This window comes from Bos grunniens, chromosome 14, assembly GCF_055505025.1.
Source record: "Bos grunniens cultivar Pamir isolate PY7600 chromosome 14, Bosgru_T2T1.0, whole genome shotgun sequence".
Lineage (NCBI taxonomy): Eukaryota > Metazoa > Chordata > Mammalia > Artiodactyla > Bovidae > Bos > Bos grunniens.
In genome coordinates, this window is record NC_141178.1 from 82,415,423 (window position 1) to 82,440,547 (window position 25,125).

General features: G+C 60.6%; 2 protein-coding genes and 1 long non-coding RNA gene across 9 annotated transcripts; 1 reads left to right on the top strand and 2 right to left on the bottom strand.

Moving 5' to 3' along the window:
• Positions 1 to 1,259: 1,259 nt before the first annotated feature.
• Positions 1,260 to 24,892, top strand: LOC147359782 (uncharacterized). Of its 7 annotated transcripts, none has more exons than XR_015141207.1 (7): positions 1,260 to 1,452; positions 15,785 to 15,911; positions 17,527 to 17,620; positions 17,811 to 17,898; positions 18,758 to 18,944; positions 22,630 to 22,783; positions 23,169 to 24,892. It is a non-coding gene; the product is annotated as an uncharacterized LOC147359782 (long non-coding RNA). The 7 variants fall into 7 exon arrangements; XR_015141210.1 differs by having other exon boundaries at positions 1,277 to 1,452; positions 23,172 to 24,892; XR_015141208.1 differs by lacking the exon at positions 17,811 to 17,898 and having other exon boundaries at positions 1,269 to 1,452.
• On the bottom strand, positions 1,847 to 3,500 carry LY6D (lymphocyte antigen 6 family member D). The gene is made up of 3 exons (XM_086337580.1): positions 3,426 to 3,500; positions 2,567 to 2,665; positions 1,847 to 2,383 (listed from the first exon to the last, which is right to left on the bottom strand). The coding sequence occupies exons 1-3, from the start codon at positions 3,475 to 3,477 to the stop codon at positions 2,148 to 2,150; spliced, it is 387 nt and encodes a 128-aa protein (XP_086193706.1). The 5' UTR covers positions 3,478 to 3,500; the 3' UTR covers positions 1,847 to 2,147.
• Positions 11,553 to 18,992, bottom strand: LOC147359784 (uncharacterized). The gene is made up of 3 exons (XM_086337584.1): positions 18,941 to 18,992; positions 16,605 to 16,676; positions 11,553 to 12,441 (listed from the first exon to the last, which is right to left on the bottom strand). The coding sequence occupies exons 1-3, from the start codon at positions 18,990 to 18,992 to the stop codon at positions 12,230 to 12,232; spliced, it is 336 nt and encodes a 111-aa protein (XP_086193710.1). The 3' UTR covers positions 11,553 to 12,229.
• Positions 24,893 to 25,125: the final 233 nt, after the last annotated feature.

The following is a 25,125-nucleotide window of genomic DNA, read 5'->3' on the forward strand; positions in this document are numbered from 1 at the left end:
TCACAGACTCGATGGACGTGAGTTTGAGTGAACTCCGGGAGTTGGTAATGGACAGGGAGGCCTGGGGTGCTGCGATTCATGGGGTAGCAAAGAATTGGACAAGACTGAGCGACTGAACTGAACTGATACCAAAGCACCTTGTGTGATGAACTGCTTAAAACCAGTGGTAAGGAGAAAACACTAGAAGCAGAGATTATATGACGGACAGAGGATTGAAGATAGGGATGCCAGCAGATTTCTTGTCAGAAACAGTGAAGCCAATGCAGTGAAGCAATGTTTGAAATACCAAAGCACAAAAGCAAGACAAACAACTTGGAGTTACGTGCCCAGTGAAAACATCTCTGAAAAGTGAAGGGGAAATACAGTTTTCAGACATGCAAAAGCAGAAAGAATTCCTTTCTAAAATTAAAAAAGAAAAGACAGAGGAAGAAAAGAAAAGTCAAAGAGCTCTGCTTAATAAAGTAACAAAGGAGATAAAATGGAATCACAAAAGATTAATCTCTTCACAGAAGAGAAGACAGAAAAGAGAGGAAAGGAAAAAAGAACAGATGGACAGAGAACAGGGAAGGCAGGATGAAAACCTTAAACCCATGCCACCTGCATTCACACTGAATGGTCCAAACACGAGGTCACTTCTTTAGCTGCTGGAGACACAGACACCCGGCAGGCGGCTGCTGTCCAGCAGCTCCGGAAGGCTACCCTGCCCTTCACTGCTGCCCTCACTCACAGACGCTGCTCCTGCTTGGGGGCGATTGGCGCTCCCAGGAATTGGAAGGCACCTCCGACCTCTCAGCTCCTCCTGGGCCATGTGGCCTGGGTTGTCCCTTGAGGGATGTCCCCTCTGTGGAGCCTTTCCTGGTCCCACATGGCGACAACCTCCTCTGTTCGGAACTTCGCCGGCTGCCCCGGGCTTCCAGGTGGGGGGTGGGGGTCCCCTGTGGAATCACCGTCCCTTCCCTCCAGGTGAACGTCCCTGTCCCTGCTCCCCACCTCTTGACCCAAAGCCCAGCCACACGGGCAGACTGCCGTGGGGTCCCCTGAGGGCAAGGCACAGTCCTCGCCTGGCGCGACGCAGTCCCTCTGCCCGACCTCTGTGGCCCGCGTGTCTGACCCGCTCTTTCCACTCCCTGCTGCGGGTTCCGGGGCGCCCAGGGCCACTAGTGGGCTCCGAGTTAGGGGCGGGGCAGCCTCCCTTAGCAGCTCCTCCCAAGGCCCGGCTCCCGCGTGCGGCCACCGGGAGGCGCACTGGTCCTCGGAATATTCCCGACGCAGAAGGAGCGGCGGCCGGATCGCTGGCCCTGCGAGGGCGGAGAGGGAGAAGCCAGCTTCGGCCAGGCGCCGGGACCTCGGACCTCCGACACTGCGACGCGCTGGATTCCCCGGGCGCGCGCAGCTGGCACGCGTAGGGCTCCCAGGCTCCGGGAGCAGAAGGGTCTTGCTCAAGACGACCTGGTAGGACAAAGCGGGATCCTAGAGACCCTAGGCCGGCAGGGCTTGGATGTGGGCCCTGGGTAAGGGCTGGCAGGGTGGGCGGGGTGTTCCCCCGGGTGGTCTCAGGCAGTCAGGTGGAGAGCTTGGCCTGCCCATCACGGCTGCACCCACGAGCTCCTGCGCCCTGCTTCTCAGGTCTCCCTCAGGAGGGCCTTCCTTGTCTGGGGCTGCAGAGGAGGGGCCTGGGGAGGGCCATGTCCCCTCCAGCAAGGCAGGGTGATGGCGGCACTTCAGGCCTTGTGCATGCTGCCAAAACTGGTTCTGGGTGACAAGCCCTGGGACTTGGGGGCCTGTGTGTGCGGATGACCGCCGCCCCCCACCCCCTCCACTCCGGAATAGCACTCACACGACCACACTGGTTTTCAGTCATTTATTCCAACGCTGGGCTTTGAATAGAAAAACAAACAGAAACCAAACAGATGAAGATGAAATCAGGAGGGAGCGGAAGGCCTCCTGTCCCCTCCCCCACCCCGCTGCTCTGGGAGGGAGGCGCCTCGTCTTGTGCCAGGGCGGCTCCAAGCCTTCAGCTCTTCCTGCCCCTGGGCCGCCCGCCTGGCCCCAGACCTTCTGCAGAGACCCCAGCCCCGGGTGTCTGAGCCTCCATGAGCCTCCATCCTGGCCAGGGAGAGGAGGGGGTGGGGCCCTGGTTCTGGGGGTCACAGGCCAGGGGCCCAGAGGAGGGCAAGGAGGCCGCAGGCCAGCGCCAGGCCGAGGTGGGCACTGGTGCGGGCGGGCGCGGCGCTCTGCCAGCTCTGCAGAGCCTCATTGCACAGGTCGCTATTGCAGCACAGGGTGGTCTCCTGGCCCTTGCTGACTTGGCCCTGCTGGTTGTTCGTGGGCGTGCACCACACCGAGCAGTTCTTCTCCACCAGGTTTCCAGACAGAGGCTCCACTGGGGATGGGTGGGCGAGGTCAGGCCAGGTGGCACCCCATCCCCCAGGGCCTCCCAAGTGCCAGCTTCCATCGCCACCAGGACCAGACTGTCACTGAGATCTCTTCCACCAGCCTCCCCAGGGATGATCCTCAAGCCCCAGGGTGCCCCACAGGGCCTCCTTCCCTCCCCCAGATGGCTCACCCCTGATCACAGTCTTGCAGAAGCTGGAGCTGGCTGAGCAGACCTGCGGTTTCTTGCAGTTGCTGGAGCTGGTGCACACGTGGCAGTGGAGTGCCTGGGCTGGGGAGAGAGCCAGGGCTTCAGCAGACTCCAGGGAGCCCTCCCAGAGAGGCTGGGGAGACCCCTGCTAGACAGAGCTCTCTGCTGCCCCTGCCCTGGGCCAATCGCTCTGAGGTCCCCGGGCCCCACCGGGGCTCACATCTTGCACACAGCCCCGGGAGGCAGGAGGTAACGTCCCCATCGGCTGGGGCCCTGGCGCCTGCCCCTCCCCAGGAGCTGTCCAGCACTGGGCGTCTCTAGAGGACTGGCGAGGCGGCCAATATGGCTGCACTGAAGACCCTTCCCCAGGGGCCTCAGAGGCTCTGGGGTGTGCTAACAGCAGCTCACAGGACCTGGCTGCTGTCCCCTCCCCGGGGACTGTCTCACAGCGGGCAGCCCACGGTGAGGACCTGAGGCTGAGTCGGCACCCTGGGGACTGTCAGTTTGGCCATGCTGAGCCTGCAGGGGGATGGGCGACCCTGGGAGGGCCCTGGGGCCTGGGAGGGCATTGGGGCTGGCCTCTGGCCTCTGTCTTTCTCGGGGAGAAGCATATCAAGACAACCCCCAGCATTGCTCCCTCTCCGCGTATCTGATTCTCTAGGTTGACTCTAAGATTCTCTGATTCTGAAATATTGTAAGTCTGTGATCCCACCAAGTTAAGGTGCGGGGTTTACTTTGTTCTAGCCCCCGCAAGCCCAGGGTTCTCCGTGCCTAGAGGGAAGCCACTCCAGGCTTCCAGGGCCTGGCTTCCCACTCCCCCAGCCCCCACCCAGCCCTTCACCTGGCCCAGCGGCCGCAGCCAAGGCGACGAGGAACAGCAAGACTGTCTTCATCTTGGGGCGCCTCTGGGAGCACTGGCGGCCCCCTTCTCTGGAGGCCTTATAGTTGGGACAGGTGCTGGTGGGAGGGGCGGGACCTGCCCCACCCTGCCTGGCCCACACCCTCCAGCCCAGCACATCCCTGCCTGCCAGCTGCAGGGCTGTCTGTCCCTCTCCACCTCCCGCCCCCTCCCGCTCGTCAGGCTGTAGACAGAGGTGTCAGCTGGGTCTTCAGCTCACTCTGCTCTCACCCTCTGCCCAGCTCTGGTCGCTGTCTCCGACCCCCACCCTCAGATAGGGTCACAGAATCCCAGGTCTGTGCAGGTGCCCTGGGGGTGCCCAGTGCCATGTCGGGCCGGGGTGGGAGGAGGCCCTAGATTCTTGGGCTCCAGGGGCTCAGGGTTGCTAGGTCAACCACCAGGTCTCCTGAGAAAAAGACCCCAGCGTCGACTTAAAAAACAGTCACAACCTGATAGTTGAGAGCCTGGTGGGCTATAGTCTATGGGGTTGCAAAGAGTCGGACATGACTAAGCAACTAACACACACACACACACACACGTTTTATTTGGTGGGAATGTTTAGGACTTCAGGCCTGGAGGACAGCACCTCAACTGACCCTGAGAGAACTGCTCCAAGGAGCAGGGCAGAGAGGAGTCAGCTTATATAGGAGTTTGTAACACAAGGCGTGTAGTCTGAACATCCGAAGTATTTCTTGTGAGTTAAAGAAAACCGGTTATCTCGAGTTAAGCCTTTTCAGGTTTTCCTCTGTATGGGAAGATGTAACAGTCTGGGCTTGCTGAGGTCATTCCTTCCATATGCACCTCAGCGACCTGGGTATCTTCAGTGCTATCACAGTGTCTTCAGTGCTCACTGCGGGGGAGCGGCTGCAGCCCGGTGGCTGCCGGATGGCAGGTATCCTTCTCCTTCCTGGTTGCCCTGGATGGCTGGAATGGCTCTTGACTGTGATGTCCTTGTTTCTCAACCTGGAAGCAAAGCGTTCACTAAGTTGTCTGGACCTGGGTGAAAGGGGGACGGAGAAGCCCTCGGGGCAGGGCTGTGGATGCTGGATGTGCTTGCAGAGAGGTGGGCACCACAGTTGGCGGGGGCATGTGATCCAGTGGGACCTGGAGTGGCAGAGGAGGGGCAAGGGCCGGGCTGCTGGGGAGGGGGCGGTGTGGAGGGAAGAGTCAGGCCCTCATTGTGACGGGTGCTCTCTGTGTCTGCTTTGGTCCTGAGAGGCAATGTGCTCTTCCCGGCCAGGCCCAGGGGCCCATCTGGTGCAGGGTTTGCCTGGGGGTGCCGAGCAGATCCGCACCACCATCCCACTCTTGCAGTGTTCACAGGAGGGACTCGGGCCTCTCGCGAGAGGTTCCTGCCCCCCTGCCCCTCTGCTCACAGGTTTCTCTGTCCACTTGCTGGCCTTGAAAGTACAAGTGAAGTCGCTCCATCACGTCTGACTCTTTTGCAACCCCATGGACTGTAGCCTGCCAGGTTCCTCTGTCCATGGGCTTCTCCAGGCAAGAATACTGGAGTGGGTTGCCGTGCCCTCCTCCAGGGCATCTTCCCAAACCAGGGATCGAATTCAGGTCTCCCGCATTGCAGGCAGACTCTTTACCGTCTGAGCCAGCAGGGAACCCCTTGCTGGTCTTGGGGCCCCACCACTTCTTTGTTGTTCCTGGAGGGCCTGCTGGGTGGTGTGGGTGAGACGCACAGAGGCAGGCCGTGAGGACCGCGGGTGGGGCTGGAGCACTGACGAAGGTCAGCCCCGGGCCCTCGCCAGCAGCAAGCCTGCCGATGGGCCTGCCGATGGACACGCCCCTGAAGGTCTGGGGGCAGGGCCTGCCCAAGGCTCCCTGAGGCACCGGCTCAGGCCTCTCCTCCCCGAGGCCCCCGGCGAGCAGACGGCTGAGCTGGCCTCTGCTCTTCCCTGCCATGGTGGGGCCGAGTCAGACTGCAGCGGACTGCACAGAGCTGGGGGCCCAAGCAGGCACTGCCTGCCCGCACGGGGCCTGCAGAGCCCTCCTGAAGGTGGAGGGAGTGTTCCGGTGCCTTTCGGGACCCCGGGGCACAGGAGGGGGGCACCAGAGCCCATGAGGCAGCCCCACTCAGCCTGCTGAGCCCGAGAAGGCTGCTTGTCCTGAGGGCTGATCCCAGGGCTTGTTTGGGGGTCCGGACTGAGAAGGGGGGCAACGTGGGGCTCTCATGCCCTGATCCAGAGAGAGAAAGTCACCCCATGCTCTGGGGCCTCCCCACAGGCAGGAGGCAGGAGCGGGAGGGAGGGGGCCCAGAAGGCCTGGGAAGTGGGAGCAGTGACAGGGCGGAGACTGGCAGGGCTGGGGAACGCAGGAGGGGCCGGTGACTCACGTGGGCCCGGGGGCACAGACACTGCTGGAAAAACAAGTTTAGGGGATTGGATTTCCTGTCAGCCCCGTGCTACCGCACAGTCGAGGCTGGGAGTGGAAGTCTGCGCATGAGGCCGCTGGGCAGTGGGATCCCCGCACGTGGGGCTGGGGTCCCTGTACCCTGTGCCCACCTCCGGGGCGGTGGCTGTGTGCCCTGGTGGCAGGGCTGCTCACTGGAGCAGAGGTGGCGTTGGACCCTGCTCTGTGGGGAGGAGGCCTTTGCCCTGGACAGGGCTCTCGCCTCTCCTGGGGGCTTCCTAGCAGAAACATCAAGGCCAGATACCCTTTACTTGTGGGAGAAAGTGGGTGATCCCGATGACAAGAGCTCTCAGAGGACTGGGAGTTACCGGGACAGTGCAGTCAGGGAGGGCTTCCTGTAGGCAGTGACCTGGCCACTACAGTCTTGGAGGCAGGATTCAGGGGAGAGAGGAGCCCTGAAGTTGGTCTTTCATCCTCTTTCCCTGGTAAAGAAATGAGGGGCCAGAGAGGACGGGGCTGGCACCAGGTCACCTGGGAGTGGGCAGAACTTGGCACTTCTCTCTACCATCAGTAGCCCTTCCTTCCCTTCCTCCTGCTGCTTTCTGGGCCCCAGCCCTCCCGTCAGCCTGGGTCCCTGGCCTGATGGTACCAGCAGGCATGATAGCCAGGAGAGGCCTTGAAGGGGAACCACCCCTCCCCCGCCCCCCTGCTCTGCTTGTTCCCTGGACTCAGCAGGCCAGGAAGCCAAGACAAGCCCTGCCCCTGCCTGCTCCCTGCCTCCTTGCCCTCCTCCCCAGTCTCAGCCTGGGCACGGGACAGGACTGGGCCCAGACCTCCTGGCGATCAGGACCACAGAGCAGGAGGGTGGCCCAGAGAGGGAAGGGCCCGGCTCAGCGCAGCACAGTGGCCAACCCAGGCCTCCTGGAAGTGTAGCCCTGGGAAGGCCCCCAGGCCCATCCTGGGCTGAGGGTGGGCACCGGGGCGGGCGAGTCAGGCCCAGTCTGGACCCCCTAAAACCCGGTGCCGGGACAGGCTTCTTCAGCTGCAGGCCACTACAGGGGCAGCATCACCCAGCTGTACCCTTAGACTTCCCTCCACCTCAAGGTGCCCAGTTCACCCTCTCCTTCATTCCTTCAACCGAGCTTTAGGACTCGGCACAGGCCAGGCACAGAGGGTGAAGTAGAGACCAAAACAGGAGAGACAGGCCTCTGGGGCCCCCGACTCACTGGGGAGGTGTGGGGGTGCACCTGCGATCTCTGTGTGTGCCGCACGTGGGCGTGATGCCGCAGAGGCCAGGGGCCTGGGGAGCTCCCCCAGGGTGGAGTGGGGCAAGGACACGCCGGCAAGGGAGCCAGGGCCTGGCTCAGAGGCCGTGCGCGGCCTGGGGATCAGGCTCCGTTTCTGTCTTCCTTCCTCCGCAGCTGGAGAGCCATGACTTCCCTGTGAGTCAGGCCTCCGATGACACGGCGTCTCTGACCTGCTCTGTTCCTGTAAGTCCCACACCTGCCCACAGTTTCGGGCCCCTCAGTGACGCACAGAGGCGTGGGAGCAGAGCGGGCCTGGCCCCCTGGCCGGGGCTCTTCCCCCGCCCAGGCCCCCCTGCTCCTCCCTCCTAGTCAAGGAGAATCACCTTGTCACCCAAGGCCATGGGCCAGCTACTTCCCAGGGCCTAAGGTGGGCCCCCACCCCCCGTCGTAGCCCGATCCCGGGGCCACCAGCTGCCCTTCTCCAGGGGCACTCCTCCAACTCTGAGTGAGGCTCCCAGATGCCCTTACTGTCCTCGGGCCAGGCTGGGGGATGGGGCTCCAGGCTGGCTCTGCCCCACTGTGCTGGCCTCACCTACCTGCAGGGCCCTTCTTTCCTGCTCTGCTAGATGGGAAATCCAAGGAGTAGCCATATGGGAAGCCCTTCCCTGCCTTGGGGCGCAGCCTGTTGCCAGGAATGGCCAGACAGGAGCCTTAGCTTTCTGAGGGCCAAGAGAGACAAACTCTCCTGGGAGAGCCCTTGCAGGACCCCTGCCCACACCAGCACCTAGGACAAGCCCTGGGCACCTCTCCGTGGAGCCCTGCATGGGCCCTGACTGTCAGCTCCTCTTGCTGCATCCCTGAGAGGACACCGGAGCTTGGGGATCTGGGTGATGAGGGTGAAGCCCTCAGATGTGAGCCGTGTCCTTCTTGAAGGCCTGGGTAGAGGTTCTAAGGTAGTGAACATGGAGCCCTTCTCCCCTTCCTCCCTCGCTCACTGCCATCACTTGCTCCTAACACCTACCCACCTGCCCATGCACCCATCACGCATTCATCCATCCATCTATCCATGGATCCACCCACTCATCCATTACCCATCCATCCATCCTCCCCACCATCTATTCACTCATCTGCCTCTCCATCCGTGTAGCCGCCTATCCTTTTATCCAGGCATTCTTCCATCTTCCGTCCATCTATCCATCCACCTGTCAATCCATCCGTCCATGTTTCCACCTCCCCGTCTAACTATGCATTCATCTTTCTTCCATCCATCCATTACTCTGTCTGTCTGTCCATCCATCTACTCATCCAGGACTTCCCTGGTGACTTAGATGGTAAAGAATGTGTGTGCAGTGCCAAAGACCTGGGTTCGAGCCCTAGGTTTGGAAGGTCCCCTGGAAAAGGGAATGGCCACCCACTCCAGTATTCTTGCCTGGAGAATTCCATGAACAGAGGCACCTGGTGGCCTACAGTCCATGGGGTTGCAAAGAGTTGGACACAACTGAGTGACTAACACACACACTCTCTAATCCACCACTCCATGTACCCATTTATTCATCCATGCGTCCATCTGTCCATCTGTCCATCCATCCACCCAGCCACTCATACCACTCACGTGTGCTCTAGGAGATAGTTACAATGATGTCTCTCTATGTCCTCAGTCCTCTTCCCTTTCTTAATTATGTACACGTCTAGTCATTCTCAGAGGCCATGGAGTGAGACCTGATGGGGCTCTAAGAGCCTTAGGTCTGTGGGTAGTTGGTGGGCAGCTCTGGGATTTGCAACACCTGAAATGCAGATACTCCCTTTTTACTTAAGATTGCTGCAGTCCATGGGGTCGCCAAGTCGGACACAATTGAGCAACTGAACAGGACTGATATGTGAAACAGGGGAGGAGGAGGCTTTGGGAGGACATCGTTGACTATAACCCTTAAGGCTGTAATAAATATCTAATGAAAATCACGGGCCCTGCTGGTCTGTCCATCTTTGGCACTCATACCTTTTATCCAGAGCGTTATATAAATTCCTTTCCATGACAACCCTCCACCCTCGTCTCTCTGTCCCTTGCCCCTTGGGAACAAGAAATGGCCCCTTATTTGGAGATGCGACTCTTTAAACCCCAGTGAAACACAGCCAGGACGACCTAGAATTTTCTTACAGGTTCTGTGGAAACAGCTGATGAAACTGTGGAATGGGGACTACTGTTTTCCCAAGCGTGTGTTGCGGTGAGAGGGCTTCCGTCTGTCATTGAGACCCAGATTTCACACGTGGACAGCCTCTCTTCAGATCCTGCATTTTACCGACAAGGTTCCTGGGTCCGGGATGATGGGGAGCAGCAGCGTGGCCCCTGCGGCAGCCGCGTGGCCTGGGAACTAATGGCACGCTGTCCTCACGTGACCCGGAGTGGAGGAGACCTGGTGTCTGCTGCTGAGCGAGAAGCCTGGACCCGCCCAACCCAGCCGCTCTCTGCTTTGCTTGGGGCCTTGGGGGCCTGGTGCTGGCACCAGCCTAGTCCAGGGGTGTGCGTGTTGTTGCAGCCTGCTCTGGGTGTGGGGACAGGCCCTTGGGCAGGGAGGTGGATCCCCACCTGGGCCTGTCAGGAGTTCAGTCACAAGAGCTTAGCGGATCAAGGGGTTTGTGTTATCTTAACTTGGTGATGTTACGTAAGAGGGGAGCAGGGGCAGCCCCCTGGGGAGTGGGGGAGAACGTGACTTGTAGGGGGCCCTGGAGCCCCAGGGCTGTGCCCAGGCCAGAGGAGGCAGCTCTGAAAGTAAACCCCAGGGCACATGCAGGGCTCAGGGCTCCAGGACCCCCGCTGGCCAGTGGTCTCTCTGAGCTGGTGCCTGCCCTCCCACCATGGCTCTCCCTTAGGGACATCAGGAATAACAGGCCGCAGCCCCACCCCCACGCCACCCAAAATGCCGCTCCCTAAGCCAGCAGCAGGAGCAGGGGCTCGAGGGTGAGAACCGGCCCCCCACCCCGCTGTCCAGAGCCTGTCCTGTGGGGGCGTCTGCTGCCCGCCCTTCGGCCTCCTGCCGGGGGTCAGTCCTGCCCACCTCCAGGTTTTTGCACCTGCCACCCTGCGGCCTTCCCGCAGTCAGGATCGCCACCACAGCCTCGCCTCTGAGCCCTCCAGCCCCGGTGGGAAACCGCGGGCCCAGCTCGGCCTGTCGGTCTGTGGGCCGTGGCTCCCGTGTGTGTCAGTGTGGGGTCCTGCCATGCGGGAGGCACTCTCCGGGGGTCTGCGGACTTGAGACAGGGTGGGGGGCGGGGGCGGGCAGCTGTGGACAGGGTTGGGGAGAACTCAGAGAGGACTCAGGCTTCGGTGCACCACTTGGCCCCCAGGAGCAGGCATAGGGTGGGATGGGCGGTTGGGGGCGGTCCAGAAAGCTCTGAGATCTGAGGACAAGTGAACGACTTCATCCGGAAACAGTCTCCTCGCCCCACCCCCTCTGCCGAACACAGAGGAGGCGGACACGAGTCGTGGGGTGGCGTCCATCGTGGTTTTCCGCTGGGACTTGTAGGGGTGGGGCCTGCCCCAGAGGGAAGGTTGGTCTGACAGGAGAATCAAGGAAGGAAATTTCCACTTTCCTTAAGAAGAGAAACCCCAAGCTTCTCAGGCTGGGCGGAGTGGCCCAGCCCTGAGCTCCAACTTTGCTGCGGGGATGGCCACCCTGCAGGGCCACCTCCTCCTGGGTCTCCAGCCTGGCCTGTGCAGGCAGCTTGCGCCGGAGGCTGGGACGGGCCCCGAGGGAACCCTGACCACCTTGGTTCAAGGCAGGGCGCCCGCAGCCTGTCTTGTCCTCCACACGGCCCAAGATGCAACGGCAGGAGGAAGCCCCATGAGAGGGCAGGCCCCCTACACCCCGCCACTGGCCTGAGCCTCTGCTGTCCCGCATGTCCTGGGACTGCTGTGACAGAATGGCCACCACTGCCCTGTGACAGGCACAGCGGCCCTGCAGTGGCTGGGGACAAAGGCCCTGGGGCCAGAGAAGGGCCTTCCTCCCTTTGGGGCAGGAAGGGGGCTCCCAGAGGCCCTGGGCAGAGGGGCTGGGGAGCAGACCATCGGGAGAACTGGAGACCTTGGGGCCTGGAAGGAGCCCCAGAGCTCTGGGCGCCTGATGTTCCCCAATCAGGGAGGTAGGGTGGGCAAGGGAGAGGGGCGCAGAGCTGACCACCTGTGCTGGGGGAGGCTGAGGCTCAGACGGGCACCCCACGGGCTGCCATGTCAGCCCCCCAACTCGGGGTTTGTTGAGAGTGTGTTTCTGCCACCCTGGCCAGAGGGCTTGGGGACACCCTGCTCTTTGAGGAGCAGAAGTGCTTCTTCCCCACCTGAGCATGTGTGCTGAAGTTCCCCCACACTTACAGCGTGTCCACCACCTGCCTTCAAGGCACGGGGTTCCCCAAGACGAAGGACGGGAACCGCCCCCCGCCCCAGACTCAACATCTCAGACTGAGCTGAGAGCAGCCTTGCAGCTTTATTCCTTCTCTCTTGACATCCTGGGGGAAAGCCCCTGGGGAGATAGGTCCATCCCCGCAGTGGTCAGCCAACCTGGCAGGGGCTGGCAGGGGTGCTGATGACTTTCCAGAAACCCCATCCCACCCCTGGACTTCAGCACCCCGAGCCCCAGCGTGAGAGCCCGAGGAGGCAGGCCCACTGGCCCTGAAGATGTCCCCTGGGTCTGTGAGGCATGGGTGCTCCAGCTGAGCAACGAACAGGTGGACGGGTGAGCGAGTGTCCGCATGGGGCATGAGTGGCCGGAGGGGTGCGTGCAAAGCCCTGCTCTCAAGTCTGCCTTCGCCTGCACAGGAATGACCAGAGCGGGGGTCGCCATGGAGCACAGGGGGCCCTGAGAGGCAGGGCCTGAGGGAGAGGGGGTCCCCAGGGGGAGCCCCTCAAGTGGGCTGGAGGGGGCTGGGGAGAATCCAGGCGCCCTTCCCACTGCTGGATGGTCAGGGGACCCCCGGAACCCAGGAGAAGGCTGAGTTGAAGGTGTGTCCACGCTGATGGTTCCCTGTGGCGGGGAGAACTGCTCTTGGGAGGGGGCTGGTGGGGCCTGGGGGAGGCAGGGAGGAGAGACGGGGAGACAAGTGCTGTAGACGGACCCCACACAGGCTGCGAGGGCTCGGGTGAGACTGGGCTCAGCAGGCCGCCCGGAGCAGAGCCCACAGCAGGCTGGCCACAGTGGTGACCCACAGGGCGCCTGGGCCGCCTGGCAGGCCTGTGGCTGCACTGCTAACGCACTGGCTGTCCCGGCAGCAGGAGACAGAGAGGGCCAGGCCGTCCGAGGTCACGGTGCTGTTGGGGCAGGTCGGGGCGCAGGACTTCATGACCAGGACGCCACTGGGGCTGGCTGTGGAGAGAGGGGCAAGGGCCCGTGGGTGCCTGCTCCACCACCCAGCCGGCCGTTGGGGAGGGCCTGCCGCTGGGGCCCCAGGCACCGCAGGCACAGCTGGCTCCGGGCTCCGGGCTCTCCAGTGTGAGTGTGTGTGTCTCCCGCTCACACCGGCTCCTCCAGGATGCCCAGGGCCAGGGACTGACAGTGGCTCCCACGCCCTGCCTGGGACGTCTGACAGACGTCGGGGCGCTTCTCTGCTCTGGGTTTCAGGCTCCAGAGGGAAGGCCAGGCCCTGTGTTCACTGGTCTGTTTGTGGGTCTGGCAAGCCCTAGAAAAGGTGGGTGGGGGCTAGAGGACACGGGGCAGCCTGCACATTTGCCTTCAGAGCTTCACATCCCTCGTGCAGGGAGACAGGGTGAGCTGGGGCCCCGGGGAGTGAGCAAGGCATTTTGGCAAGATGCCTTCCTCCATGGACACTGGCTCAGTTTCTGCACCTGCCCTGGGGGGGATGCTGAGCGGGGCTCCTGAGATGATGGTGCTGGCAGCTCAGAGCCCAGTGGTGCTAGGTCAGCGTGAGTCACTTCTCTTAATGCACAACGCGCTGGAAACTGTGAGCCCGCCCGAAGGGGACTCCCGTTCACAGTCGGCCCAGAGGCTGGAGATTTCCTCGTCTGGAGAGTGTGGATAATCAGAGAACCAACTGTGCAATTGTTCAGGGCTAGATGGGTTCATCTGTGAGGAGCACTGAGAGCAAGCTGAATAAGCATCGGCTTTCGGCCGGCGTGGCTGGGTGCCATGTTTAGGGTGCTGTCATCAGAGCCACCGGTGCCAGGAAGGCTCTCGCTCTCTAAGGCCAAGGCCTTGGCCAAGGAGGACAGAAACGCCTGCTCCCGGAGGGTCAAAGTTGTGCCCTGACCAGGAGGGTCATAGGCCAGTGTGACCCTCTGAGGGGCATCGAGCAAAGACCAGCTTGCCCAGATGGGCAGCTGTCCCTCCCCAGGAAGCCCCTGGATGCGGGGGGCGCCCAGGGCTGCACACTGGATGGGGTGTTTCTTTATCTGTACCCCAGCAGTGGATTCAGTTAATTCAACGATTAATTGCAGCTCTGCTGAGTTATTTGGGTAAGGAGCTGTGTTTCTGTGGGCAGAACATAACAGGGGCGGTCTTGGTGAAACCAGTAGGAACTTGGGGGTCTCCTGGATACAAGCCCATTGGTGTCCTTGCTTCTTGTTTGGCCCTCCTCAAACTCCAAAGAGCAAACTCAAGCAGCTAATGATCAGGACGACAGAGCCAGGGTGGCTGGCTCCTCTGGAAGGGCCACGGATGACACTCTGATGCTTGTCCACAGCCAGTGGGGGATGATGACTACACTGACCAGAAGCACTGGACTCCAGATGGCTTGAAACCAGATGGTCAAAATTCCAGAAAATCCCGCAGTTAAAACTTCTCCACCAACCCATGACCACGCACCTTCCACCCTCGTCCCTAATGTTGCCTTTAAAATTGGCCTTCGGGAAGTTTGGGGCTTTTGAGCACGAGCTGTCCATTCTCCTTGCTAGATCCTGTAATAAATGCTAACTTCCCTTCATCACCACCTGGTGTGAGCAGACTGGCTTTGCTGCGTGTCGGTTGAGCGGACCTGAGTACTGTTTGGTAACTGGCTAACCCATTTCTGAGTTACAACCGAGAAGACACCTCCCAGTGTGGCCACGTCCTCCCCTGAAGGCTCTGAGCTCTAGCTTCCTGGCTTGAGGAATGGTGTATTAGGCGGGGCTGTCAGCGGACTGACTGAGAAGATGACTAATACTCTGGCCTGGCGCCCAGTAGGGGCTGGCTCTTTGCAGCGAGGACCTATGCGGGGCCACGGTCTCAGGCCCCTCCTCAGCAGATCCACAGCAGTGGAGGCCCAGAAACCACCCCAACTCCCAGGGTTGCCCAGCTGCCGTCCTCATGGTCAGATGAGAAGACTGAGGCTTGGGGAGGACTCACAACCTCCTGGAGGCACGCTGGGTGACACAGGGAGCACAGAGCAGTGACCATCCCACCCCCGCCCAGGCCTGACCCCGCCAGAGGGTCCTTGTCCCCCCACTTGCTGCTCCAGGCTCCCCTGCAGCACCCCCTCGGGTGGGGTCTCACTGCTCCGTCCCTACTTCTCAGTCCGGGGAACCCCTGACTCAGGTTGGGCTGAGTCTGACTGCTGGCTCCGGAAGGGATACTCAGGGAGTGTGGCCTGGCCAGACAGGGGGATGGACAGACAGAGGGATGGTGAGGGGCAGGTGGGAAGTGGGGTGAAGGCAGAGACAGCAGACCTGGGGTGTCTAAGGGAAGCCCCCGACCCCGGGATGGAACTGTGCACCTTCAGGGTGTCTAGTCCTATCCAGGGTGAGAGAGCTGAGGTTCTTGGGGTGAAGGGAGCGCCAGGGGGCATCCTGGGCCTGCTGGGAAGAAGCAGCGTCCACCCCCCTTATTCCTTCTCACTTCAAGGCTCACTATGTCCTGGCCACCTCTCCCTAGTAAGCCCCTTGAAGCCAGCAATCTTGTGGTCCCTGCCTCACACCAGGGCCAGAGGCAGGGGCACCTAGTGGGTACTCAGGGCCACCGGCCAGGTGATTTGGAGGGGGAGTAGCTCGCAGCTGCGGCCCTGGCAGCCGGGGCTCTGCTGGGAGCAGGGTTCGTCCCCTAGTCCCGAGACAGGGACATGCTCATGCCTCTGGGTGAGGTCTTTCTCTGCCTGACACAAGGGGAGGCTCCAAGAGGCATCAGAGGGGTGCCCTGCTCCTGCACGGTGTCTCTGGGCTGAACATGGCTGATGGCCAGCTGGGTTGGGGGAGATAGACCCTAGCATGGGTCCCAGCCCTGCTGTGCACTCACTGGGGCTCTGGGCCAGACCCTATGACCCTGTCATGTGTCCTGGCTGCAAGGGCCTCTGTGTCATTGGGACTGACAAGGGGCGATGGCCCAGAGGGTGACCCCTGTGAGGCTGCCTGGATGCCCTGCTTCATGTGGGGAGCCTGGGGGACTCTGCGGGGCCTCTGCAGACATGACCTCAGTGGCAGCAGCTACCTGCAAGGAGGAAATGGCAGACTACTCCAATATTCCTGCCAGGAGAATCCCATGGACAGACGAGCCTGGCTGGCTGCAGTCCATGGGGTCACAGAGTTGGATATGACTGAGCGACTAAGCACACACTTGCAAGGGGAGAGGGTGCCTCCTTCCCTCCCAGAATCGGACCCAGATGCCCAGCCCGCATCTCTGGGCCCTCACGCAGTGCCCACGTCTGCCCCTGCCCCTCACATCTCTTCTCTCTGAGGGGCCCCCTTCATTTCAGATCTTTACCCAATCTCTGCCACCCATCCAGGCCAGGCATTCCCACTGAGCAGACTCCTGCCATGTGACCTCCTGGGGCCCCACCTGCACCCTGACCCTGCCTGTCATTGGCACCACCCGGCCCGTGGCAGCTCAGACCTGAGGAGGAATCCCAGGAGGTAAGAGGAAGGCGTGGGCCTGCCCTGGGGAAGGCAGGGTCCCGGTGTGGCTGGGCAGGCAGGCGGGGGGCCAGAGCACAGTGCAGGGTGCCCAGGTCAGGGGTCACGGGTCCTGCAGCCCACGGTGCAAGGCAGGCAGCCCGGGAAAGGCACACTGGCTGAGCTGCCGACCAAGGCCAGGCTGTGCAGACGTCCCCTCCAGCCCCCTGTCCCTGTCTTGGTGAATCCATGGGCTGCCTGCTCCCTCCCTCCCAAATACTTTACATTGGTTTGTTCTTAGTCATTCAGTCGTGTCCGGCTCTTGGTGACCCCATGGACCTTAGCCCGCCAGGCTCCTCTGTCCATGGGATTCTCCAGGCAAGAATACTGGATTGGGTTGCCATTTCCTTCTCCAGGGGATCTTCCCAAACCAGGGATCAAACTCCGATCTCCCGCCATGCAGGGACTCACTCAAACCAGGAAGCCGGCACTGGGATCTCAGGGTGACAATGTTGTTGGGTTGCTGAAGGAGTTTCTCTTAACCAGCCCTTGCATGGACACACGAAGTCTACAAAGAAGGATGGGTCCGTCCCTTCCCCTACAGCCCTGGGTGGGCCCCACTGCTGGGTTCCTGCAGGAGGACATGGTGTCCCCGGGGTCCGGGCTGGGCCGAGAGGCCCACGTGCAGGAGGTGGGGCCGGTGTGGGTACTCACCGGCCCGAGTAATCACACAGTACTTGTCGGGCGGGGCACACTCCACCAGAGGCTCGCACTGCAGGGCCCGGGCTGGGAGGGAAGGAAGCACAGGCCCGTGGTCAGTCTGGGCTGGGGGCTCGGGCAGCCACGGGGGGGGGGGGGTGCTCCCTGGGGGCCTGGGGCTGGGCTGGTGCCTCCTCTCCCTCCTCCTGCTCTGGGGGTGTTCCCGGTCAGTCTGGGCCAGGCCTCGGGCAGCCATGGCAGGCAGGGACCCTGGGGGCCTGGGCCTGGGGCTGGGCTGGGCACCTCCTTCTCCTCCTCCTGCTCTGGAGGCGTCCCTGGTCCCCTGAGATGAGCTGTGAGTTCGGGCTCTGCTTCGGGACAGTTGTGCCCCACAGGCCCCCTGCAAGTGCCAGTCTGGCAGCAGGAGTGTGGGTGGAGACGGTGGGCAGGGCCTGCAGGCAGCCCCCAGGACAGAAGCGACCAGAGTGCTCCTTCTTGGCCCCTGTTCCTCTCGGCCACAGTGTCCTCGCCTGGCCCCGGACTGCTGCCTGGACCGGAGGACCGAGGCTCTGAGATTCTGCACACAGCAGTGCTACGGGTTGCTGACTAACAGGCGGGTGGACGGGGAGTCTGCAGCAAAAGTCCTGTCCCGGCCAGCCCCAGAGTGCTGAGCGCCTGGCTTCAAGTCCCACAGACACGGAGATGGGGACAAGGCTCCCAGCCTGGAGACCCCACAGGCCATGCAAGTGTGGCGGACAAAGGGACAGCATGTAACCCGGAGTGGGCTGGAGTGGGGCATGCACTGGACACGCTGTGGGCACCTGGCCGAGAAGGACTGTGGTCTTCATAGAGGGAGGGGCCGTCTGGGAAGGCTTTCTGGACTGGGTGGCCCCGGAGCTGGGCCGGACAGATGAACGGATTTTTATTTGTCATCCAGGGAAAGAGCTCTCAGGCAGAAGGTACAGCGTGGCAGAAGCCAGGCCGACGGGGACCAGGCTGGGAGGGCCCCGGAGCTGTGACAGGACAAGCGGGTAGGTGGGACCTCCAGAAGCCCCTTACTGCGGTGTGGGGGCTGTGCTGCAGGAGAGGGCACCTCTCTGCCAGGGTTTTGGGCAGGGGGATCTGTGGGGGTCCCTGGGGGTTTTCTGGGAGGGGTGCCCTATGGGGGTGTCCTTGCACACACGGATCGACTGATGTCAAAACTCTCCCCTCTACATGGAGAGTCGGGGTGCTGGCGGCTGTGCCGTGGGCAAGCAGGAAGGCCAAGCTCAGACCCTCAGAGCCCGAGGCTCGAGGCCATCCTTCCCAGGTCAGTGTTCTGGAACTCCCCAAGAAGAGGCCTCTCTGCCTGAGGGTGAGCCCCAGCCATTCCTAGTCCCCTGTGTGCAACCAAGTCCTGGGTGCTGGTGGGCAGGGGACACTCTGAGGTGCCTCGGTTTCCCCCACAGGGTCCAGGTAGTCCCCATATGCTTGAGCTGTGCTGAGCCTTAATGGGTTAATGCTCCCAGGAAACCCAAGACCAGAGGTCACCCTCCCCTCCTTGATTCCCACCGCTGAACTGGGCCTCCCAGCACCAGCTCTCCACTCCCACTTCCACCTCTGCACCAGGCTGTCTTTTGAGAAGTGAACTTGCACACTGCCTGGGCCACCGAACCAGCCTCACGTCCTTGCACAAATGTCCATCTGTCTTTCCAGGCCTCCCAACCTGGGGCTGATCCCCAAGGAGCCCCCTTCCAACTGCAGCACCCCCTTGCTGCCACCCTCCACACCCGCTCACCCTTTGGCCTTCCCCAGACAGCACCACCTCCACACCCGCCCCCCAGCCAAGCTGGGGGTGAGGGGAAGTGTTGGGGCTAATTACCCCTGGGTGATAATTATTCAGTTAATAATCACAGGCTGTATCACCCCTCCCCAGGCCCCATTTCCGGTGACCTCAAAAGCTGCAGGCACTGATGTTCAGTGTCATAAAGCCAGGTCATCAGGTAGGGGCAGAGCCGCGGCTGAAGAGGGGTGACCAGTTTCTTTTCCTGGTTTAGCACTGGAGTCCCACCTCCCAGAAATCCCAGGGAAACAGAACACTTGGTCCCCCTGGCTGGAACCCGGGTCCCCTTGCCTGGCCCAGAGCTCTGCAGCCTCAGACCGCTCGCTGCAGTCTTTTGCATCCACAGGAGGCAGATGTTCCAGAAACCATGCCCCAAAGGGTACCAAGGTCTCTGTGTCTGGCTGGTCAGGGAGCAGCCTCAATGGCCTCTCCCCCCACTCTCTAAAGCCTCACACCAGGCTGACGCCACAGACCCTCAGACTGGAGCCAGCCCTGCCCGGCGCCGCCCACCCAGGTCAGCATCCCTTACCCAGGTCAGTGCACAGCGTGGCCAGAAGCAGAAGCACCAGGAGTGGCCTCATTGTGGGGTATCTGCCAGCTGGGACTGAGGAAGAGCCAGCAGCGGGCGCCTTTATATGGCTGGCTTCCCGGCCAGAGCAGACCTAGTAATTTAGCTGGAGATGAGCTTGGGCCAGCCAGGCCAGCCTGACTCACGCCGCCTGGGCTTCCCTTTGCCCTGCCCCCACGGTCCCCAGGGGCTCTCAGAAGGTCCCCTGTGCCTCCGTTCCCCTCTTTCTGTTCGGAACCATCCATCTCCCTGTCTCTGCCATCATCACAAGGCCCAGGTTGAGCTGGGAAGAAAGCAGGAGGCGCAGGCATGGTGTCTGTGGTGACAACCCGCTCTGGAGTCTTAGGGACAGGGTCCTTTCTGGGGTTTGGGGGACACAGTCCCCCAGAGCTCTTCCAAGTAGGCATAGCCATCTCTCCCATGCTTCTCCCCTGAGCCAGGGCAAGCAGGGAGGCTCCAGACTCATTTTAATGGAGAAACTGAGGCATCACAGGCTTCAAGCTGGCTTTGGACCACCCGGAGCTCTGCTAAATGCTGCTGTGATTAGGAGACCTGGGCAGAACCCGAGCCCGCATTCCTAGCAAGATCCTTGAGGAGCTAGTGCTGCTGGTCTGGGGGCTAACTAACCAGAGGCGAGCAGAGCCAGGGGGCACCTGACACCCTGTTGGGAGCTGTGACACTGCCCATCAGGCTTCCAGGCCAGGCTTGTGGGAAAGTGGGTGACCAGGGTGCCCTGGGGGGGGCAGCCTGCTCACAGTGGGCGGCCCGCGCTTGGCATCTGGTGGAGGGCGCTCACATCTCCTGATGTCTCACTCCACCCGCTCCGGGGGCCACCAGCCTCTCTCCCCTGCAGCTATGGTCCCCTCCCCAGTGACCACAGCCACCCTTCTGGATGCAGCTCCGACTGGGTCTGTCTGCCCAGAGTCAGCGCCGTCTGCTTTGAGTAACTCTGCCCCCGCGTCAGCCCCCAGAGTGGACCCCCACTCACCTCCTGGCCCTCCCTCACCCAGACCTGGCCAGTGCCCATGGCCCTCTCCCCAGCTTCCCCTCCCCGGGAGAAGTGTGTTGTCTAGAGCACCCTCAGACCCCGCTGCCCTGCCTGTGGCCTCAAGGTGCCCACCTGGAGCCTGTGGTCTTTCCCAGTCTCCATCCTCCTGCAGAGAATGGGCTGAGCTGCTGAGCACAGGGCAGCTGTCGGTGGGGTGGGAGGTGGAGATGTCTGGGCTGGGGGCCACACGCACGCATGTTGGGCCCCTGCAGGGCAGGATGGGTCAGGTCTCCAGCTGGGGCCAAGCTCTCTCTGTGCAGCCAAGGAACCTGGAACCTAAATTCACACTAGACTGTCGTTTCTTTTCTTTCTTTGCACACGTAACCCATGGGATCTTAGTTCCCTGACCGAGGATAGAACCTGTGCCACTGTGTTGGAAGCGCAGAGTCTTAACCACTGGACCAGCAGGGAAGTCCCTGTCCAGTTTGTTTTGATGGTACATTTGTCAATGATATTTTAGCTTTTCTAATGCTTCTTTTAAAACATTCATGTTTTTGGCTCTATGGTGTGTGGGCTCCCATTTGTCCCAGACCCCAAAAGATGAGGGTGGGTAAGGAACCAGAGCTCTCCTCACTTCCCCTAAGACTGTGGGAGACACTGGCTGAGCAATCCTGGCGTCCACTCCATCCACTCCTCCCACTCCATTTTCCCTCCTAGCTTGGTGACCTCCTGTGGCCATGAGCCATGGCAATGACCAGGCCTTGCGCTGCAGCCCATGGCTTCCCTGACCTGAAGCCCAGTCTTGCCTGGAGCTGTCCTGACAGACAGACTGGACTCTGAAGCCTGGGTGCCTTTCCAGATTCTGCCTGAGCACTTAGCCCAAGCCTGAGCAAGTTCTTTGATCTTCTTGGAGGAGCATGTGGTTGGGAAGTGCAAGATGGAGCCCAGACTGGAGAGTTCTATTTGGAGCAGTGAGCCAGCCAAAGACCCAGCTTAGGGTCCAGAAGGCGGAGGCCAGACACGGCCTTGGGTCTGTGCACGCAGCAGAGAAGCTGTGGGAGGCAGACAGCACCTGGAGCCCCAGCCCCACTGCTGCAGGTGGCTAACAGCCACTTGTTCAGGTGTTGCTGACTACTGCTCAGTGCCAGGCTTGGGTCCGGGGGTGCAAGGACGAGGGGCTGGGGGTGGGGAACTGGGAGAGCCACAATCAGAGATCAGTCATTCGGGGCACACACAGGGCAGATTCCAGGGTGGGCTGCATTTTGAAGTAGGGTGGGGAGGGGGTGCTCTGAGGAGGAGGAGCCAGGGCAGAGCAATAGGCAAGGGAGGCGGACTCCCAAAACCCTCCAACAGGCAAGGTCAGAGGGGTCTCAGCCAGCGGGCACAGCGCTCCTCAAGCTGAGGTTGGTATTCCTGGGGACCTGTGAGAGCTCCTTTCCCCTAGTAGGTCGGCATGGAAAAGCAGACTCTCTTCTGCAGCAAAGCCTCTGCAGTCCTGTGGGGTGGGGGTCTGAGAGGGTCAGCTACCTGTAGAGACCTCTTCCAGGGAGGGGGTCCTCTCCTCCCCACAAAGAGAGCAGGAGGGCAGAGGCTGCCTGGCCCGGGTGTGGGCAGAGAAGTGTGTCCAAGCACCTGTTCACCCAGGGGCTGGGGTAGGGGGAGAGTCTACCCAGAAGGCATCTAAAACTCACTCTTCTACAAGCTGGGTGCTCTCCCGTTAAGGCTTAGACTCTCAGCACAGGCCAGTTGACATAAGGCCTCCTCAGGCTGGCACTGCCCTCCTCTCCCCAGAGCAGCTGAGAGGGCCTTGGAGCATCCTGCCCCGCACACCTGTGGGGCAGGCGAGGAGACTAAGGTGACAGTGAGGCCCGAGGCTGGACACTGCCCAGAGGGGCTTGATCCCACCTCCAGGAAAAGACCTTGGCCCAGGGACAAAGCCCAGGGCCTCCCCATAAACAGGGGGCTGAGGCCTGCTCCTGCCCCTTCCCTGCTTCCTACCCAACCTCCCACCCCGTGCTGGGCAAGGGGCAGTGAGGTCCCAGGTGGGATTCGGACCCCCCAGAGTTCAGAGGTTGGGAAGAGGGTGTTCCTATGTCTATTCCAGCAAGGAGTCTCCTGATCCCTGACCCTGGTCCCACTCTGAGCCCTGACCCTGGTCCCATTCTGAGCCCTGACCCTGGTCCCATACTGAGCCCTGACCCTGGTCACACGCTCTGAGCCCTGACCCTGGTCACATGCTCTGAGCCCTGACCCTGGTCACACGCTCTGAGCCCTGACCCTGTTCACACACTCTGAGCCTTGACCCTGGTCACACTCTGGGCCCTGACCCTGGTCCGAGTCTGAGCCCTGACCCTGTTCACACACTCTGAGCCCTGACCCTGGTCCCATACTGAGCCCTGACCCTGGTCACACGCTGAGCCTTAGTCCTGGCCACAAAGAATGGAAACTCTTCTCATCTTAGGGCCCATGAGCAGAGTGCTGGGAAAGGAGAGGAAGACTGGCTTGCTCAGGGGCACCAGGTGCCTCACAAAGGGCTTAAGCAGTCAGTGGAGAGCTCAGGCTGGTGGGTCCTGGAGTGTCCTGAGCAGAAAGCCATGTGTCCTGAGTGACTCTGGCACCCACCCTGACCAGTCTCGCCTCCTCCCTCCCTTCCTTCTCACAGAGCCTGGCCCCTGCTCCCAGCACTGCAGCCTTCTGTTTTCCCGCAGCAAGGACAATTTCAGCTTCTCCATACTGATCCCTAAAGACCCCTGTCTTGGGGCGGGGTTCTCTGAGTGTCCACGTGGACAGGACTGTCCCAGCTGCCTCCTTCCAAGGTGAGACAGAGCGAGCTGCAGGATGAGATCATTCCCTCTGGGTCCCCCCGTTCTGGGTGGGCAGGTGCTCCAGTTCCAGCTGGTCTGGGCAGCAAGGAGCCAGGGTGCTAGGACGCCTGGGCCCCTGAGCGTGGGCAGCTGGTATTTTCCAGGAGCAGGAGGGTGATAAACTGGATAAACAGGGGTGTCCCAGCAGCCAGCATCCTGTGCGGCACACCCAGGACAGCCTGGCACTCCCTCCCTGCAGGTTGGGGCTGAGTCACGGAATGGGGGCCCTGGAGGTGGGCCAGGAAGCTCATCAACCAGAGCAGGGGCCAAGGCCTCCAGGAAGTGGTGCATGAGAGAGGCTCCCTGTCTGAGACTGTGCCCTTGGGTTCTGTTGCAGCAGCACGTCATGGAAACTTTGGCACACCCTGGGCAGAGCCTGGCCGGGGAATTTCACTCTCCGTTATCCTGTTAAATGTAATGCCAAGGAACAGCCAAGTCAGAGGCAAGCTCCTACCTTCCAGCGTCCAGCTCCTTCCAGCACCCCCTGCTGGCAAAGTGGGAGTGTGGCAGGCAGTGTCGCTGCCAGAAGCTGTGCACCAGTGGGGGTGTGGAGCTGAGCCTGGTTCACCACCAGCAGTGAGAGTAACAAAGGGAAAGTCACTGAGTTGGACGGCCTGGGTCGCGGTGGGGCAGGCAGCTCCTGTAGGAGCACTTGCGCCCGGCACGTCGTCTTCAAGGTCAGTGCAGGTCCTGACAGGAAGACATCTACCTCGCCTCTCTGGCGGGCGGTGACTCAGACCAGCAGGAGGAAGGAAGATTTTCTCCCCGCCCAGCAGCAGCACAGCCAATGAAAAGCCACCTCGGTGTGAACTCCCAGTTTCCTCCAGTGGACGTTTGGTTCATAACGGCCCCTCCCCTCTCCCCTTCTCCTCTGCAAAAGCGGTTCGTCTTTGGTTTTCTAGACGTGCAGTGCGTATAGCTCACCAGAGCTGCGTTCTTTGCCAATCCCAAATTGCGATCCTTTGCTGTTCCCGAATAAACCCATCTGGCTGGTAAATAATGGCTGCTTTATTGTTAGCAACCCCTTCCCCTGGCAGAGACCACACGGCCCTCAGGGTTCCATCAAACCTCGGGGAGTGGAGTGGACTGACGCTCCAGTTCAAGACTGGAAGTGTTATAGAAACCGTGGCGTCGGAAAGAGACAAGCGGCACTCAAAGATGCAGAACTGTGGGGAGCAAGCTCCGCCCGTGGCAAAGGTCATGAGGAAGGAGGCTCGGCATACGCAAAGGCGGGATCGAGCCTCAGGAGTCTCCCTGAAAATTCTCGAGCATCTACCCCCAAAACCAGAGTCTGCCTACTTTCTGCTTTGTGCTTTCACCTACACCTCTGACTTTACGGGGGGCTGTCCCCCACCACCTCTCTCTGAAAAAAGAGTTAGCTTACAGCTCCAGTTAATAATTCCTGGGTCTGACAGTGTTTCAACCTACAAACTCCTTTGGAAATCCTCTAGCCTGCCTGAATAGGTTTTTCCCGGCCACATGTGATTGCTCAGAGCCTCCCAACTGTGAGAGGCATGAGATGTTCTAAACTGTCTAAACACAGATTCCTTTGAGCAGTTAAAAGATTGATTAGAAATTGTATTGGTGAAGGGTTTTTCACTTATTGGGCCAATGTTTGCTGCTAAGTCTCCATACCCCTTACCTACTGTGTCCTTGGCGGTGTATTGATTGATATAATGGGTGTATAGAAATGTAAGTAGTAGCCTCAATGTTTGTAACCTTGGACCCTTGAGTTAATTCTTTTCTTGATTGAGCCCACCTCACCTTTGCCCTATAGGAATGCAGCTTTGTCCAATGCTTTTTTGGAGGCTGGTGCCTGACTTTGGAATAATCACCTTTAGAGAAAAATAAGTTCCTTAAAATGTTAACAGGCCTCCTGGCAAGAAGATGATGTAATTCACCTGAACTTTTGCATATGATAAGTTTGAAAGCCTGGCTTCGATTAGAACCAGGAACTGCTGTCCTTGCGCGACTCCACCCCTTCCCCCATTATCCTCTATGCACAACTTAAGGTAGAAAAAACTACTTTGGAAAATAAAGTGCGGGCCTTGTTCACCGAAACTTGATCTCCCCATGTCGTTCTTTCTTTCACCTTCTAGCTGAATTTTTCCTCTGAGGCGGGGAAGCTCGTCAAGCCTACTAATTTTGCCTGGGCTTCTAAGATCCGACCGGGGAGGCCTCAGTGTCTCCTCTCCTTTGGGAGAACGGGAGGACGGCTGCGGCCTTCGTAGGTGACGTAAATTCCCTGCTTTGGAATTTTATTCAGCCTCTTTTCTCCACTAAATTTCCTCACT